Source organism: Salmo salar, chromosome 18 (genome assembly GCF_965601325.2).
Source record: "Salmo salar chromosome 18, fSalSal1, whole genome shotgun sequence".
Lineage (NCBI taxonomy): Eukaryota > Metazoa > Chordata > Actinopteri > Salmoniformes > Salmonidae > Salmo > Salmo salar.
Genome location: NC_138308.1, coordinates 4665712 through 4682565, shown reverse-complemented (window position 1 = coordinate 4682565; position 16854 = coordinate 4665712). Strand labels below are relative to the sequence as shown.

The 16854-nt window shown below is 42.9% G+C and overlaps 1 protein-coding gene across 3 annotated transcripts in view; it reads left to right on the top strand.

Annotated features, from left to right (window-relative positions):
- Positions 1-16854, top strand: part of ate1 (arginyltransferase 1) — a 228999-nt gene that overhangs the window by 22338 nt on the left and 189807 nt on the right. For all 3 annotated transcript variants that reach the window (XM_014154421.3, XM_014154420.3, XM_045700642.2), the window contains exon 5: positions 4488-4685. In XM_014154421.3, coding sequence (XP_014009896.3) covers positions 4488-4685 — 198 coding nt within the window. The remainder of the gene's footprint in view (positions 1-4487; positions 4686-16854) is intronic.

Sequence of the window (16854 nt, the reverse complement as noted above, 5' to 3'; positions counted from 1 at the left end):
ACTTTGTTAACTAGCAAATGGATCCATGTTGGCTAAACTTGAAATATAAAGATTAGCTGGCCAATCACTAGCATGTGGGCTTTTATTAATTTCATCATATCCAATTGGTAGTTAGTCTTGTCCCATCTAACTACCCCGCCAAGCCACACTGCTTCTTCACACAATGCGCACTTAACCTGGAAGCCAGCTGCACCAATGTCGGAGGAAACACCGTACACCTGGCGACCGTGTCGGTGTGCATTCGCCCGGCCCGCCACAGGAGTCGGTAGAGCACGATGGGACAAGGACATCCCGGCTGGCCAAACCATCCCCTAACCCAGATGACGTTGGGGCCAGTTGTGCATCGCCTCATGGTTCTCCCGGTTGTAGCTGGCTGCGACACAGCCCGGTGTCAAACCAGGATCTATAGTAGTAACGCAGCTAGCACTACGATGCAGTGACTTAGACCGCTGCGCCACTCGGGAGGCCACTAGCACGTGGGCTTGAGATGTTTCTATAGCCTAATGCCTGCTACAAGAAGTTAGTAATTATTTGTGAATGTGCATTATGCATGGTTCTAGTTAAAAATAATAATAATAATAATAATAAAAGATGAAAAAAATACGAAAAAGGGCATTTTCATAGACTTGAAAGCCAGGTCAGTGGCTATTGCAAAAATAATACAATTATTAGTGGGTCTTATGGTTGTGGAAGGCTTATATTTAGCCTAGGTATAACATCAAACTCAAATGTTATTGGTCACATACACATATTCGGCAGATGTTATTGCAGGTGTAGTGAAACGCTTGTGTTTCTAGCTCCAACAGTGCAGTAATATCTAACAAGTGGTTGTTGTCCTTGATGATCTTTTTGGCCTTTCTGTGACATCGGGTGCTGTAGGTGTCCTGGAGGGCAGGTAGTTTGCCCCCGGTGATGCATTGAGCAGACCGCACCACCCTCTGGAGATCCCTGCGGTTGTGGGCGGTGCAGTTGTCATACCAGTCGGTGATACAGCCCGACAGGATGCTCTCAAATTTTGCATCTGTAAGGGTTTTAGGTGACAAGCCAAATTTCTTCAGCCTCCTGAGGTTGAAGAGGCACTGTTGCACCTTCTTCACCACACTGTCTGTGTGGGTGCACTATTTCAGTTTGTCCTTGATGTGTACGCCGAGGAACTTAACTTTCCACCTTCTCCACTGCGGTCCCGTGGATAGTGGGGTGCTCCCTCTGCTGTTTCCTGAAGTCCACGATCAGCTCCTTTGTTTTGTTGACTTTGAGTGAGAGGTTAATTTCCTGGCACCACACTCCCGGAGCCCTCACCTCCTCCCTGTAGGCTGTCTCGTCATTGTTGGTAATCAGGCCTACTACTGTTGTCGTCTGCAAACTTGATGATTTCAGTTGGAGGCGTGCGTGGTCATACAGTCATGGGTGAACAGGGAGTACAGGAGAGGGCTGAGCACGCACCCTTATGGGGCCCCTGTGTTGAGGAAACACCACCTTCACGTCGCTGATCCTATCTTCACCACCTGGGGATTGGCCGTTAGGAAGTCCAGGACCCAGTTACACAGGGCGGGTTTTAGACCCAGGGTCCCATGCTTAATGATGAGCTTGGATGGTACTATGGTGTTGAATGCTGAGCTATAGTCAATGAACAGCATTCTTACATAGGTATTCCTCTTGTCCATATGGGATAGGGCAGTGTGCAGTGCAATTGCAGTGTCTGTGGATCTATTGGGGCTGTAAGCAAATTAAAGTGGATCTCGGGTGTAAGGTAGAGGTGACATGATCCTTGACTAGTCTCTCAAAGCACTTTATGATGACAGAAGTGAGTGCTACAAGGCAATAGTTACCTTTGTTCCTGTACCCAAGAAAGCAATGGTGGCCATCTTGAAGCATGTGGGGACAGCAGACTGGGATAGGGAGAGATTGAATATGTCCGTAAACACACTGTTCTTAGTATGCGGCTAGGGATGACGTCTGGGCCGGCAGCTTTGCGATGGTTAACATGCTTAATAAATGTCTTACTCTCGTTGGCCACGGAGAATGAAAGCCCACAGTCCTTGGTAGCTGGTAGGTGGCACTGTGTCCTCAAAGCAGGCGAAAAGGTGTTTAGCTTATCTGGAAGCAAGACATCGGTGTCCGACGTGGCTGGTTTTCCCTTTGTAGTTCGTGATTGTCTGTAGACACCGCAGTACAGAGACTCCACTGTCTCTGTACTGACATTTTGCCTGTTTGATTGCCATACGTAGGGAATAACAACACTGTATTTGGCCGTATTCCTATTCACCTTGCCATGGTAAAATGCAGTGGTTCGCACTTTCAGTTTTGTGCAAATGCTGCCGTCTATCCACGGTTTCTGGTTTTGGTAGGTTTTAATAGTCACAGTGGGTACAACATCTCCTATACATTTCCTGATGAACTCAGTCACCATATCCGTGTATTCGGCGACATTATTTTGAGGCTGTCCGGAACATGTCCCATTCCACGTGATCAAAACATTCTTGAAGCATGGATTCCGATTGGTCAGACCAGTGTTGAGTAGTCACTAGCATGGGTACTTCCTGTTTCAGTTTCTGCCTATAGGAAAGGAGGAGCAAAATGGAGTCGTGATCAGGTTTTCCGAAGGGAGGGTTGGGTTTTCTCAGAGTGAGTTCTACAGTCAATGTGTTGGTAGAACTTTGGGAGCCCCCCCAACTGGCTGTACGGACTCAGACAGTATATCCCGAGAAAGCCGTGTTTCCGTTAAACAACGTTACAATCCCAGATTTCTCTCTGGAAGGAGATCATCGCCTAGAGCTCGTCAACTTTATTATCCAGAGACTGAACGTTAGCGAGTAATATACTTTGAAGCGGCGGGTGGTGTGCGTGCCTCCACTCCGAATACCTCTTCTCCGCCAGCGGTATTTTGTGAGCAGCCTCTTGAATCAGTTCAATTGCCCTGAGGGGTACGAACAAAGGATCTAATTCAGGAAAGTTGTATTCCTGGTCGTAATGCTGGTGAGTTACCGCCGCTCTGATATCTAAAAGTTATTTCCGGTTGAATGTAATATTACTATTTTCTTGGTTGTTAATGTAAGAAGTAACAAACTAAATATTGCCAAGTTGCTTAGTTAGGTGCTAGAAGCACGAGCTGGTGCCATTTTCCCATCCTGAATTCATTAGATTATTGCGACTGTTTGAAATGCAGTGTATTTGACACTTTAAGTGGACAACTCTTATTTAGAGAATTTTTTATTTTTATTGATATCGTGAATAAGTTAGAAAAAAATCGGCTTTTAAAAAAAATATTGCCCAGCCCTAACAACAATGACAAAGTGCATGAGTAGTCACTCAATAGTAATCTTCTTGTCCCTCATTTGTTTGCATTTCTGTCCACCACTTGGTCTTCTATCCCTCAACCCTGATCCATTATTCTCTGTGCATCGATGACTACCTGTCCACTCAAAATGTCTTGGAGAGAGTACAGAGGTTTCTAATCTTGGTAAAGACACCATGGCTAGATGCATAAATGTAATTTGTTTTAATAAACTTAAATCTGAACAAAAAAAGTATGTTCATTGAATATCAGGGATATCAACACTATCCAAATGTTTCAATGCAAACCAGGCTTAATAGGAGCATACTGGGCTTAATTGGAACAACAGTGATTTATGGTGAAAATACAATATTTTGTGGATAAATATACACTATAGACTACAATATTATGCATAGTTAGTATTGACATTTTTTTTATTTATTCCCATTCTGTATAGAGTTAGTGATATTTTTGCTGCTGTACCCTTTAAGCTTTCGAGAGATGCTATTTTTGTAAATTTGACATTTATGTAACAATATAACAGTAAAATAACAAAATGCATTAAAAAGGTTCCACAACTGTCTAACTTGAATAATTAAACATCTGATTGGCTTAGAGTAAAAACTTATCTACATAACAACCAGATTGATTGTTTGAAACATTTAACAGCAGAAAAGTTATTTTTTATTTGAATCTAAAGACTGAAGTGGGCTTAAAAGGTATGCTTATCCAATTTAATCAAGATATGGCATTATTTTTATTTTTTCTTCAGATGTTACCTTCTTTTACTTTGACATTAGAATATTTTTGTGTAGATCGTTGTCAAAAAAAGATCATCCATTTTAGTCCCAAAATGTGGAAAAAGTCAAGGGATGTGAAGGTTTTCTGAAGGCACTGTATTTAAAATTGCAATTGTTTTCGTAATTTAATTCATAATGAAAGGTAATGATAACAATGATTCAGAATTGATGTAAACATGCTCACATTCTTTACTCTAACATGATTTAACTGGAGTACTCGTACAGTGAAATTATTTCAAATGCCCATCCCTACTCTGTATTAGCCTGGTTAAACCAGACTGAACAAGTGAAAATAGTGAGTGTTCTGTCTGGTTTAACCAGGCTAACCTTTTACATTCAAACCTCACTGTAGTACAGTATTAATACCTACTGATTGTGTATCAGTACTAACTGACTGGCTTTGTGCTGTTCAGGGGAGCCCATGGACTCGCTGTGTGAGGAGGGAGGACTGCACGGCCCTGCTAAAGTCTGTCACTCTGAGGTGGCGAGTCCTGTGGTCACTGCCATTCTGACTGAGGCGGGAGACACCACACCAGCCGAGTTTGAAACCGCTAGAAAAGACACAGTGTCTGTTCCAGACGTAAGAGGACCAGAAACAACCCCCAAACCGGGTAAGTCTAAAGGCAGAAAATTAAGAGAGCTAGACAGAAGCGAGTTAATTGCGTGAACCTTCAGTGGAGAATGATCTCCTTTGATTGGTTAAATGAGCTGGAATCATGTCAACTGGGTCATTTGCTTGCTTACAATGTGCAAGAATATTGTTTGTATTAGGCTACATCTTCACTCCTCAGGATCTAGCTCATCTAGGTTGTGTAGGTGTAATGATGCACAACCTCTGCTCCCAGTCTTTTTCATGAAAGATGATTTATCTAGAAATAATGAATAAATGAAGTTCACCATATGGGCAGCAGGTGGGAGCAGTCACCTATGAATATAGTCGTTCTCTGTCCTGCTTCTGAATCGTATGAATGGAGCTGACGTTTCTGATGTAATTTTCATGAATGTAACTTAATGGAGCCAATTTATCACAAGCTCTCCCTTCAGTTCCCCTCAGTTCAATTGCAGGATATCCTGAGACACACCACAGTGATAAATGGTAATAAATGAACAACATTGAGTGAGTGAATTAATACATATAAATACTGATCAGGTGAGGGAAGCGCTATGTATAACTGCTCATATTTCATCTTCTGACGGTCCTTTCACTCTGGGTATGTCCAAAATGTCTACCCCCTAAATATCAAAATGTATTACATATATTTCTCACCCATCTATACACAATACCCCATAATGACAGTGAAAACACGTTTTTAGACATTTTGGCTAATTTATTGAAAATGAAATACAGATATCTAATTTACATAAGTATTTACACCCCTGAGTCAACTTTGTATAAGCACCTATGGCATTGATTACAGCTGTGAGATTTTCTTGGTAAGCCTCTTAAGAGCTTTCCACTCCTGGATTTTGCTACATTTGCCCATTTTTTTTTTTACAAATTTTATAAAAAAAAAAAAAAAAAATCCCCTAAAGTTTTTCAACCTCAAATTGGTTGTTGATCATTGCTAGACTTCCATTTTCAGGTCTTGCCATATATTTTCAAATAGACTAAAGTCAAAACTGTAGCTCGGCCACTCAGGAACATTCACTGTCTTGGTAAGCAACTCCAGTGTAGATTTGGCCTTGGGTTTTAGGTTATTGGCCCGCTGAAAGGTGAATTAATCTCCCAGTACCAGGTTTTTCTCTAGGATTTTGCCTGTGCTTAGCTCTATTTAATAATTATTTTTTTTGTCCTGAAAAACTCCTCAGTCCTTAACGATTACAAGCATGCATACCCAAAACATGATGAAGCCACTACTATGCTTGAAAATATGGAGAGTGGTACTTAGTAATGTGGTGTTTTGCTTTTGCCCCAAACATAACACTTTGTATTCAGGACAAAAAGTTAATTGCTTTACCACATTTTTTTTACAGTATTACTTTAGTGCCTTGTTGCAAACAGGATGCATGTTTTGGAATATTTGTATTCTGTACAGGCTTCTTCCTTTTCCCTTTGTCAATTCTGTTACTATTGTGGAGTAACTACAATGTTGTTGATCCATCCTCAGTTTTCTCCTATCACATCCATTAACCTCTATGGGCTAGGTGGGACGCAAGCGTCCCACCCGTGGTGCACTCCATCAACAGCAGGTGCATTTCAAGAGCGGCAAATTTGAATCCAAATAAATATCAAAATTCAAATTTTTCAAACATACAACTATTTTACACCCTTTGAAAGATAAACATCTCCTTAATCTAACCACGTTTTACGATTTCAAAAAGGTTTTACGGCGAAAGCATAAATTTAGAGTATGTTAGGACAGTACATTTACAAGAGTTGTGTGTAATGTTTTGTCAAGTCAAAGACGGGGTCACCAAAACCATAAAACCAGCTAAAATGATGCACTAACCTTTTACAATCTCCATCAGATGACACTCCTAGGACATTATGTTAGACAATGCATGCATTTTTAGTTCTATCAAGTTCATATTTATATCCAAAAACAGCGTTTTACTATGGCATTGATGTTGAGGAAATCGTTTCCCTCCAATAACCGGCAGTCAAGTCAGCATCACAAATTAAATAATTAAAATTAGAAAACATTGGTAAAATATTATATTGTCATTTAAAGAATTATAGATTTACATCTCTTGAACGCAATCAACTTGCCAGATTTGAAAATAACCTTACTGGGAAATCACACTTTGCAATAATCTGAGCACTGCGCCCAGAAAAATACGCGTTGCGATACAGACTAGACGTCATGTTGGGGAGATCTAAAATCGAAAATACTATGTAAATAATCCATTACCTTTGATTCTCTTCATCAGATGTCACTTCCAGGTATCACAGGTCCATAACGAATGTAGTTTTGTTCAAAAAAGCTCATCATTTATGTCCAAAAATCTCCGTCTTGTTAGCACATGATCTAAGCCAGCCGGACTTCTCGTCATGAACGAGGGGAAAAAATATATTTACGTTCGTTCAAACATGTCAAACGTTGTATAGCATAAATCATTAGGGCCTTTTTTAACCAGAACATGAATAATATTCAAGGTGGACGAATGCATTCTCTTTTATAACGTATTGGAACGAGGGTACCCAACATGAACTCGCGCGCCAGGTGTCTAATGGGCCATCATCGTTCCATGGCTCTTGTTCGGTCAGATCTCCCTCCAGAAGACTCAAAACACTTTGTAAAGGCTGGTGACATCTAGTGGAAGCAATAGGAAGTGCCAAAATATTCCTCAGCCCCTGTGTTTTTCAATGGCATAGGTTTAAAGGTAATACAACACATCAGGTATCCACTTCCTGTCAGAAAATGTCTCAGGGTTTTGCCTGCCAAATGAGTTCTGTTATACTCACAGACACCATTCAAACAGTTTTAGAAAATTTAGGGTGTTTTCTATCCATATATAATAAGTATATGCATATTCTAGTTACTGGGTAGGATTAGTAACCAGATTAAATCGGGTACATTTTTTTATCCAGCCGTGCAAATACTGCCCCCTAGCCCTAACAGGTTTACAGTCTTGTAGACCTTCCTCTCCGGTTAGGAAGGACGCCTGTATCTTCCTAGTGACTGGGTGTACCATCCAAAGTGGAATGAATAACTTCACCATGCTCAAAGGGATATTCAATGTCTACTTACTTATTTTCACCATCTACCAATAGGTGCCCTTTGCAAGGCACTGGAAAACCTCCCTGGTCTTTGGTCGAATCTGTTTTGAAATTCACTGCTCGACCGAAGGACCTTACAATTATCTGTATGTGTGGGCTGCAGAGATGAGGTACCGTAATTTCCGGACTATAAGCCGCAACTTTTTTCCCAGCTTTCAACCTCGCGGCTTAAACAATGACGCGGCTAATATATGGATTTTTCCCGCTTAAAATGTTTTTTTCTTCTCCAAAAAAACACATTCTGTGACGTACTCAGTTTTTTGGTGGCATAAAGCTTTCATTAGACCAATGAAATTTCTGAACGGGTTAAGGTCAAACAACTTTTTTGTTTACTGTTTAGATTAAATTGAGCGCTCTCAAACTTCCTATCATTCTGATTACGGTAGTCATTTTGTCACCCTCATCATGGCAAAGACACGGAGAAATGCATATGATGCAGCTTTCAAGCTGGTCAAAAGAAGTGCACTATATAGGGAATAGGGTGCCATTTGGGACAAAACAGTCACACAGTAAATGTAGGCCCACATCCTTGTTCATATAAGCCCTTGGATACACTGTGAACCAGGAAAGCCTGGTAGGGTACTATAAACCTAAACACAGTCAGGCTACCTGTGGCGAGCACATGGAGGGCTGTGCAGCCCCCCCAAAGAAATGCCACCCCACACCATGACTGACCCACTGCCAAACCGGTCATGCTGGAGGATGTTGCAGGCAGCAGAACGTTCTCCACGGCGTCTCCAAACTCTGTCACGTCTGACACATGCTCAGTGTGAACCTGCTTTCATCTGTGAAGAGCACAGGGCGCCAGTTGCGAATTTTCCAATCTTGGTGTTCTCTGGCAAATGCCAAACGTCCTGCAAGGTGTTGGGCTGTAAGCCCAACCCCCACCTCTGGATGTCGGGCCCTCGTACCACCCTCATGCAGTCTGTTTCTGACCGTTTGAGCAGACACATGCACATTTGTGGCCTGCTGGAGGTCATTTTGCAGGGCTCTGGCAGTGCTCCTCCTGCTCCTCCTTGCACAAAGGCTGAGGTAGCGGTCCTGCTGCTGGGTTGTTGCCCTCCTACGGCCTCCTCCACGTCTCCTGATGTACTGGCCTGTCTCCTGGTAGCGCCTCCATGCTCTGGACACTACGCTGACAGACACAGCAAACCTTCTTGCCACAGCTTGCATTGATGTGCCATCCTGGATGAGCTGCACTACCTGAGCCACTTGTGTGGGTTGTAGACTCCGTCTCATGCTACCACTAGAGTGAAAGCACCGCCAGCATTCAAAAGTGACCAAAACATCAGCCAGGAAGCATAGGAACTGAGAAGTGGTCTGTGGTCCCCACCTGCAGAACCACTCCTTTATTGGGCGTGTCTTGCTAATTGTCTATAATTTCCACCTGTTGTCTATTCCATTTGCACAACAGCATGTGAAATTTATTGTCAATCAGTGTTGCTTCCTAAGTGGACAGTTTGATTTCACAGAAGTGTGATTGACTTGGAGTTACATTGTGTTGTTTAAGTGTTCCCTTTATTTTTTTGAGCTATATCTCTATCTCTCTCTCTCTCATTCACACACAGTGCATTCAGAAACTATTAAGACCCCTTGACTTTTTCCACATTTTGTTATGTTACAACATTATTCTAAAATGGGTTGTTTGTTCCCCTCGTCAATCTACACACAATACCCCATAATGAGAAAGAAAAAACTGGTATTTCGAAATGTTTGCAAATTTATAAAAAATGAAAACAGAAATATTACATATGTATTCAGTGCCTTTACTGGGTACTTTTGTTGAAGCACCTTTGGCAACGATTACAGTCTTCTTGGGTATGACGCTACAAGCTTGGTACACCTGTATTTGGGGAGTTTATCCCATTCTAATCTGCAGATCCTCTCAAGCTCTGTCTGGTTGGATGGGGAGCGACGCTGCACAACTATTTTCAGGTCTCCAGAGATGTTAGTCTGGGCTCTGGCTGGGCCACTCAAGGACTAGTCCTGAATGCACTGGAGCAGGTTTTCATCAAGGATCTCAGTACTCTGCTCCGTTCATCTTTCCCTCGATCCTAACGAGTCTCCCGGTTGCTGAATAACATCCCCACAGCACGATGCTGCCACCACCATGCTTCACTGTAGGGATGGTGCCAGTTTCCTCCAGATGTGACGCTTTGAATTCAGGCCAAAGAGTAAAATCTTGGTTTCATCAGACAATAGAATTTTGTTTCTCATGGTCTTTAGGTGCCTTTTGGCAAACTCCAAGCGGGCTGTCATGTGCCTTTGGCCAGACGGAACCCACTCCTCAGTAAAATCTACCGTAAAGTGCTGCAGAGATGGTTGTCCTTCTGGAAGGTTCTCCCATCTTCAAAGAGGAACTCTGGAGCTCTGTCAGATTGACCACCTCCCTGACCAAGGCCCTTCTCCCCCGATTGCTCAGTTTGGCCAGGCGGCCAGCTCTTGGAAGAGTCTTGGTGGTTACAAACTTCCATTTAAGAATGATGGAGGCCACTGTGTTCTTGGGGACCTTCAAGGCTGCAGAAATGTTTTGGTACACTTCCCCAGATCTGTGCCCCGACACAATCCTGTCTCTGAGCTCTACAGACAATTCCTTTGACCTCATGGCTTTGTTTTTGCTTCGACATACAATGTCAACTGTGGGACCTTATAGACAGGTGTGTGCCTTTCCAAATCAAGTCCAATCAATTGAATTTAGCACAGGTGGATTCCAATCAAGTTGTAGAAACATCTCAAGCGTGATCAATGGAAACAGGATGCACCTGAGCTAAATTTTGAGTCTCATAGCAATGGGCCTGAACACTTATGTAAATGTAAAATTTCATTTTTATACATTTGCCAAAATTTCTATACCTGTTTTTGCTTTGTCATTATGGGGTATTGTGTGTAGATTGAGATTTGTATTTATTTAACCTATTTTAGAGTAAGGCTGTAACGTAACAAAATGTGGAAGAAGTCAAGGTGTCTGAATGCACTGTGTGTGGAGGGGTGTGTGTGTGTTTCATAAAAAAAAAAATAATACATTTGGGGTCCCATTAGCTTTTGCGGAAGCAGCATCTACTCTTCCTGGGGTCCACAAAGGTAACATGCTGTTGGACATGGACAGTCATTCACATTTTTAAATGCAATAATACAAGTTATTTTTTTTGTAGTGTGCTTGTGTGTCCCCTTACAGTCCCTGCCGGTCCATTAGTTGTTAAATCCGTTTTGTGAAGCTCATTTTGCTGATTGCTTGAGTAATTGGAGATGGGAGTAACATGCAATCATGGTTCTGTATAGAACTGTGCGTTGCCATGAATTTGTTTTGGACTTGGATTTGCAAGATTGTGCCGACAGAGTCGCCTAGCTTCTAGTCCTTGGGAAACTATACAGTATTTTGTTATTTTATGTATTATTTAATTGTTAGCTCAGAAAACCTTACATACAGCTGGGAAGAACTATTGGATATCAGAGTGACGTCAACTTACCAACATTACGGCCAGGAATACGACTTTCCTGAAGCGGATCCATTGTTCGCACCACCACCCAGGGCATTTGATCTGATTCCAGAGGCTGACCCAAAACAACGTCGCCGCAGATGAGGTAGATGGAGTGGCCTCATGGTCAGGCTTCGAAGGCATGCACACCACCCACCGCTTCAGAGTATATTACTCGCCAATGTCCATTCTCTAGACAACAAGGTATACGAAATTGGGGCGCAAGGGTTGCTTTCCAGAGAGACATCAGTGATTGTAACGGTCTGTTTCACGTAAACATGGCTCTCTTGGGATATGTTGTCGTGGTCGGTACAGCCACCTGGATTCTTTATGCGTCGCGCCGACAGAAAGGAATATCTATCTGGGAAGGAGGGGGGCTCGGGTGTATGCTTCATGATAAATGACTCATGGTGTACACGTAACAACATACAGGAACTCAACTCCTTTTGTTCACCTGACCCTAGAATTCCTCAATCAAATGCCGACCATATTATCTCCCCAGAGTATTCTCGTCGGTTATTGTCACAGCCGTGTATATACCTCCCCTCAAGCCGATACCACGATCGCCCTCAAGGAACGTCACTGGACTTTATGCAAACTGGAAACCATATCCCGAGGCTGCATTTATTGTTGCTGGGGATTTTAACAAAGGAAATTTGTTAGCATATTCAGCATATTGATTGTAGCAGTCGTGCGGGTAATGCATTCGATCACTGCTACTTTAACTTCCGATGCATACAAGGCCCTCCCCCGACTCCATTTTCCTCCTCCTGTCCTAGTGTGAATCCACACTTCAAGATTTTTTTCTGATCACGCGAACTGAGAAATGTTCCGGGTAGCCTCAGAGAATAATATTGATTTATACGCTGATTCTGTGAGTGAGTTTATAAGGAAGTGCATTGGAGATGTTGTACCCACTGTGACTATTAAAACCTACCCTAATCAGAAACTGTGGATAGATGGTGGCATTATCGCCAAACAAAGTGAGAACTACCGCATTTAACCATGGAAAGATGACTGGGAATATGGCTGAATAGAATCAGTGTAGTTATTCCCTCCAATGCAATCAAACAGGCGACATGTCGGTATGGGGATAAAGTGGAGTCGCAATTCAACAGCTCAGACACAAGATGTATGTGGCAGGGTCTACATGCAATCACAGACTACAAAAAAATAAAATAAAATGCCACATCACGGACACCGTCTTTTTTCCAGACAAACCTTTGCGTGCTTTGAGGATAATAGTGCCACTGACGCAGACTGCTACCAAGGACTGCTGGCTCTCCTTCTCTGTGGCTGTCGTGAGTAAGACATTTAAACGTGTTAACCCTCGTAAGGCTGCCGGCCCATACGGCATCCCTAGCAATGTCCTCAGAGCATGCGCAGACCAGCTGGCTGGTGTGTTTATGGACATATTCAATCTCTCCCTATCCCAGTCCCCACATGCTTCAAGATGGTCACCATTGTTCCTGTACCCAAGAAGGCCAAGGTAACTGAACTAAATTACTATCGCCCCATAGCACTCACTTCTGTCATCATGAAGTGCTTTGAGAGACTAGTCAAGGATCCATACACCTAGATCCACTTCATTTTGCATACTGCCCCAATAGGTCCACAAACGATGCAATCCCCTGCACACTGCCCTATCCCATCTGGACAAGAGGAATAGCTATGTGAGAATGCTGTTCGTTGACGACAGCTCAGCATTCAACACCATGGTACCATCCAAGCTCATCATTAAACTTGAGGCCCTGGGTCTCAACCCCGCCCTGTGCAGTTGGGTGCAGGACTTCCTGACGGGCAGCCCCCAGGTGGTGAATGTCGGAAACATCACCCCTTCGCTGATCCTCAACACTGGGGCCCCACAAGGGTGCATGCTCAGCCCCTCCTGTTCTCCCTGTTTACCCATGACTGCGTGGCCATGCACACCTCCAACTCAATCAAGTTTGCAGACGACACAACAGTAGTAGGCTTGGTCACCAACAACGACGAGACGGCCTACAGGGAGGAGGTGAGGGCCCTTGGCGTGTGGTGTCAGGGAAAACAACGTCAACAAAACAGATGATCGTTGACTTCAGGAAACCAGAGGGAGCGCCCCCTTAACCACATCGACGGGACAGCAGTGGGGAAGATGGAAAGCTTCAAGTTCCTCAGTGTACACATCACGGACAAACTGAATGGTCCACCCACACACAGCATGGTGAAGGAGGTGCAATAGCGACTCTTCAACCTCAGGAGGCTGAAGAAATAAAACCCTCACAAACTTTTACAGATGCACAATTGAGAGCATCCTGTCAGGCTGTATCACCGCCTGGTACGGCAACTGTACTGCCCACAACCACAGGGCTCTCCAGAGGGTGGTGTGGTCTGCACAACGCATCACCGGGGGCAAACCACCTGCCCTCCAGGACACCTACAGCACCCAATGTCACAGGAAGGCCAAAAAGATCATCAAGGACAGCAACCACTCGAGCCACTGCCTGTTCACCTCGCTACCATCCAGAAGGCAACGTCTGTACAGGTGCATCAAAGCTGGGGCCGAGAGACTGAAAAACAGCTACCTCAAGGCCATCAGACTGTGCTAGTAATGGCTGTTTAACAGAGAGGCTGCTGCCTACATACAGACTTGAAATGATTGGCCACTTTAATAGCTGGATCACTAGTCACTTTAATAATGCCACTTTAATGATGTTTACATATCTTGCATTACTCATCCCATAGGTATATACTAGGGGTGAAACGGTACATGTATTCGTATTGAAGCGTTTCGTACAGGGTGCACAGTTCAGTACGCACTGCGAACCGAACAATACATGAATCATATATTATAGCTAGGAAAATATATTTTTATATATATATATATATATATATATATATATATTGCATAAACCAATGGCGTATAAATTAACGTGGGAAGAATATCCGCATAGAAATACAGTTTATAGTTGTCTGCAGCTCCGCTCTTTAGTTATTTCACTCCAGCGAGGACAGAGCTGAGAGACCGTCGTAGCAGCAATTAGCTTATGAAGGAATTAGCAGTTAGGTAAATGCAAAGGAGTAACTTGACAAGCCAGAACTAGAAGACACCCCTGTATCATTCAGGTCATTTCTGGGAACATTTCGGTTTCCCTGTAAACTATAATGGGGATTGCCAATGAGTGGTGCATAAAACTTCTACAACATACATGCTCTGTTCATTGCAGATAGCCTATTCGAGTGGCAATACGAGTAACATGACTACTCATTTGCGCTGACATCACCCCAAAGTGCCAATCGGTGGGACTAGGCAAAAAAATGAAACAGCAATCAATCGGAAACCACTTCTCCCCACAGCCTTCAGGCAACAATATGTGGCTGGTTCCGGTAGGGCTAAAGAAATCAACACAGCAATCGCAAAATTCATAGCGGCACATGTGAGACCCTTCTCTGTGGTAGAGAATGTGGGGTTCAGAAACATGTTTAGTGGTCAAGCCGCGCTTCACTATTCCTTCCCGTACATATTTTTCCCAGACATTAATTCCTGCCTTATACAAAAGAACATCTTGAGAGCGAGTTGTCAGAAACGCCGTCTGTTGCTCTAACAGACAGTTGGACGTCTAGAGATACCTTACTGTAATGGCTAATTTCCTTACAGCAGAGTGGGAGATAAAAAGACATGTCCTTCAAACACGTCCCCTTGAGAGTAGTCACACCAGTGTAAACTTGGGGGAAGAGAAGTAGTTGCAGTGTGGAAGTTGGAGAGGGATAATGTAACAATTCCTGTGACCACTGACAACACTAGAAATATTGTAATTGCACTAGCTGGATTGGGGCCACAGATTGGAAGCTTTGCTCCTGTTATTAATCTAGCATCTCAAAAAGCAATGTCGGTGAATCCAATCTCTCGCCTCCTAGCAAAGATCAGGAAGGTGGTATTCTTTCATAAATACCACAACTGCTGCAGATGTTTTCGAGGCACAACAGGAGATGCTGGGGCTGCCAAACCACAAACCAATCCAAGATGTCCCTGCTAAATGGAATTCAAGCCATGACATGGTTGAGCGATACCTTGAGCAGAAAGTTGTAGTGTATTCTACACTGACTGATCAAGCTGTGAGGAAGAATGGCAAAGATATTGTGACTGTCTGAAAATAACATAAGACTTGCAGAAGAAGTTATCAAAGTGTGCAAACCTCTCAAAACAGTCACAATCCTGATATGCACTGGGAGCATTCCATCAGTTTCCATGGTCCTGCCTATGAAATCAATGGTGGCATCTGATGAAGATGAACACGCAGTAAGGGATGTCAAGACTGCTTTCAGAGTTAACCTGGAGCCTAGATATGCTGGCCCTGATGTCCAAGACTACACAAGAGCACCGCTTTGAACCCCCGGTTCAAGTCCCTGCTGCACCTGGATGCTGCTGCTCGTTTGAGAATCTACAATGAGATTGTGACAATATACAACAGGTATTGTATTTAATTAGTGATTTAACAATTAATTATAAAGTAATAATTGTAATTGTCATTGTCTGATTTTTATATTTTTAACAACAAATCATATTTTTAAAGCCACTTCAGAGAGTAATTTTCATCTAATTTAATTCTGCAGTGTCAAGCCACAAAAGCCAACCCCTCTCCAGAGATGGCAGACAACAGGGGTTCTCCTCCAGAAAAGAAGTCTGCCATGGCTGAGCTTTTTGGGGAGTTGTTCACGACCCAGGAGCAGGGAACCAAGTCAAAGGTCAAGTTCATAGAGGAGGAGGCGGACTGTATTCCCCTGGATGCTGGTCCACTTACATGATGGAAGACAAAAGAGTTAATCTACCCTCATGTTGCCATGTTAGCAAGGTGCTACCTGGCTGTGCCTGGGACCACTGTCCATTGCGAGAGGGTATTCTCCACAGCGGCTGACATTGTCACAGTAAGCCAATCTGTGCTCACTGCAGATAATATGGATAGACTAATCTTCTTAAAGGAAAAACTTAACTCTGGTCGTGTTTTTATTTTTAACCAGTCTCAAGTGGTGCTATGCGCCATAATTTTGATATATGCTGCTGGACTATGCACTCTTGTTGAAGTTTTAAATTACTTTTATTTAATATTATAAGGCAGGCACTGCTGTTTTTTGTTGTACCTTTTGTTTCCATATGTCCTGGGAATTCAAGCTACCTATGTTTACTATTATAATAAATGGAAAATCTAAATACAAATTTCGTATTTATCAGGCATTTATTTTGATGATGTACCGAACCGTGACACCACTGTACCGAATCGTGAGTTTTGTGAACTGTTTCACCGCTAGTATATACTGTATTTTTATACCATCTATTGCCTCTTGCCTATGCTGCTTGGTCATCACACACACACACACACATATATATATATATTCCTTCATTTTACTTAGTGTGTATTAGGTAGTTGTTGTGGAATTGTTAGATTACTTGTTAGCTATTACTGTCGGAACTAGAAGCACAAGCATTTCGCTACACTCGCAATAACATCTGCTAACCATGTGTATGTGACCAATACGATTTGATTTGAAGAGACCCCTGGTTGCATGTCTTGTAGTAGGGTATGTATGGTGTCTGAGTGAATTTTTTGA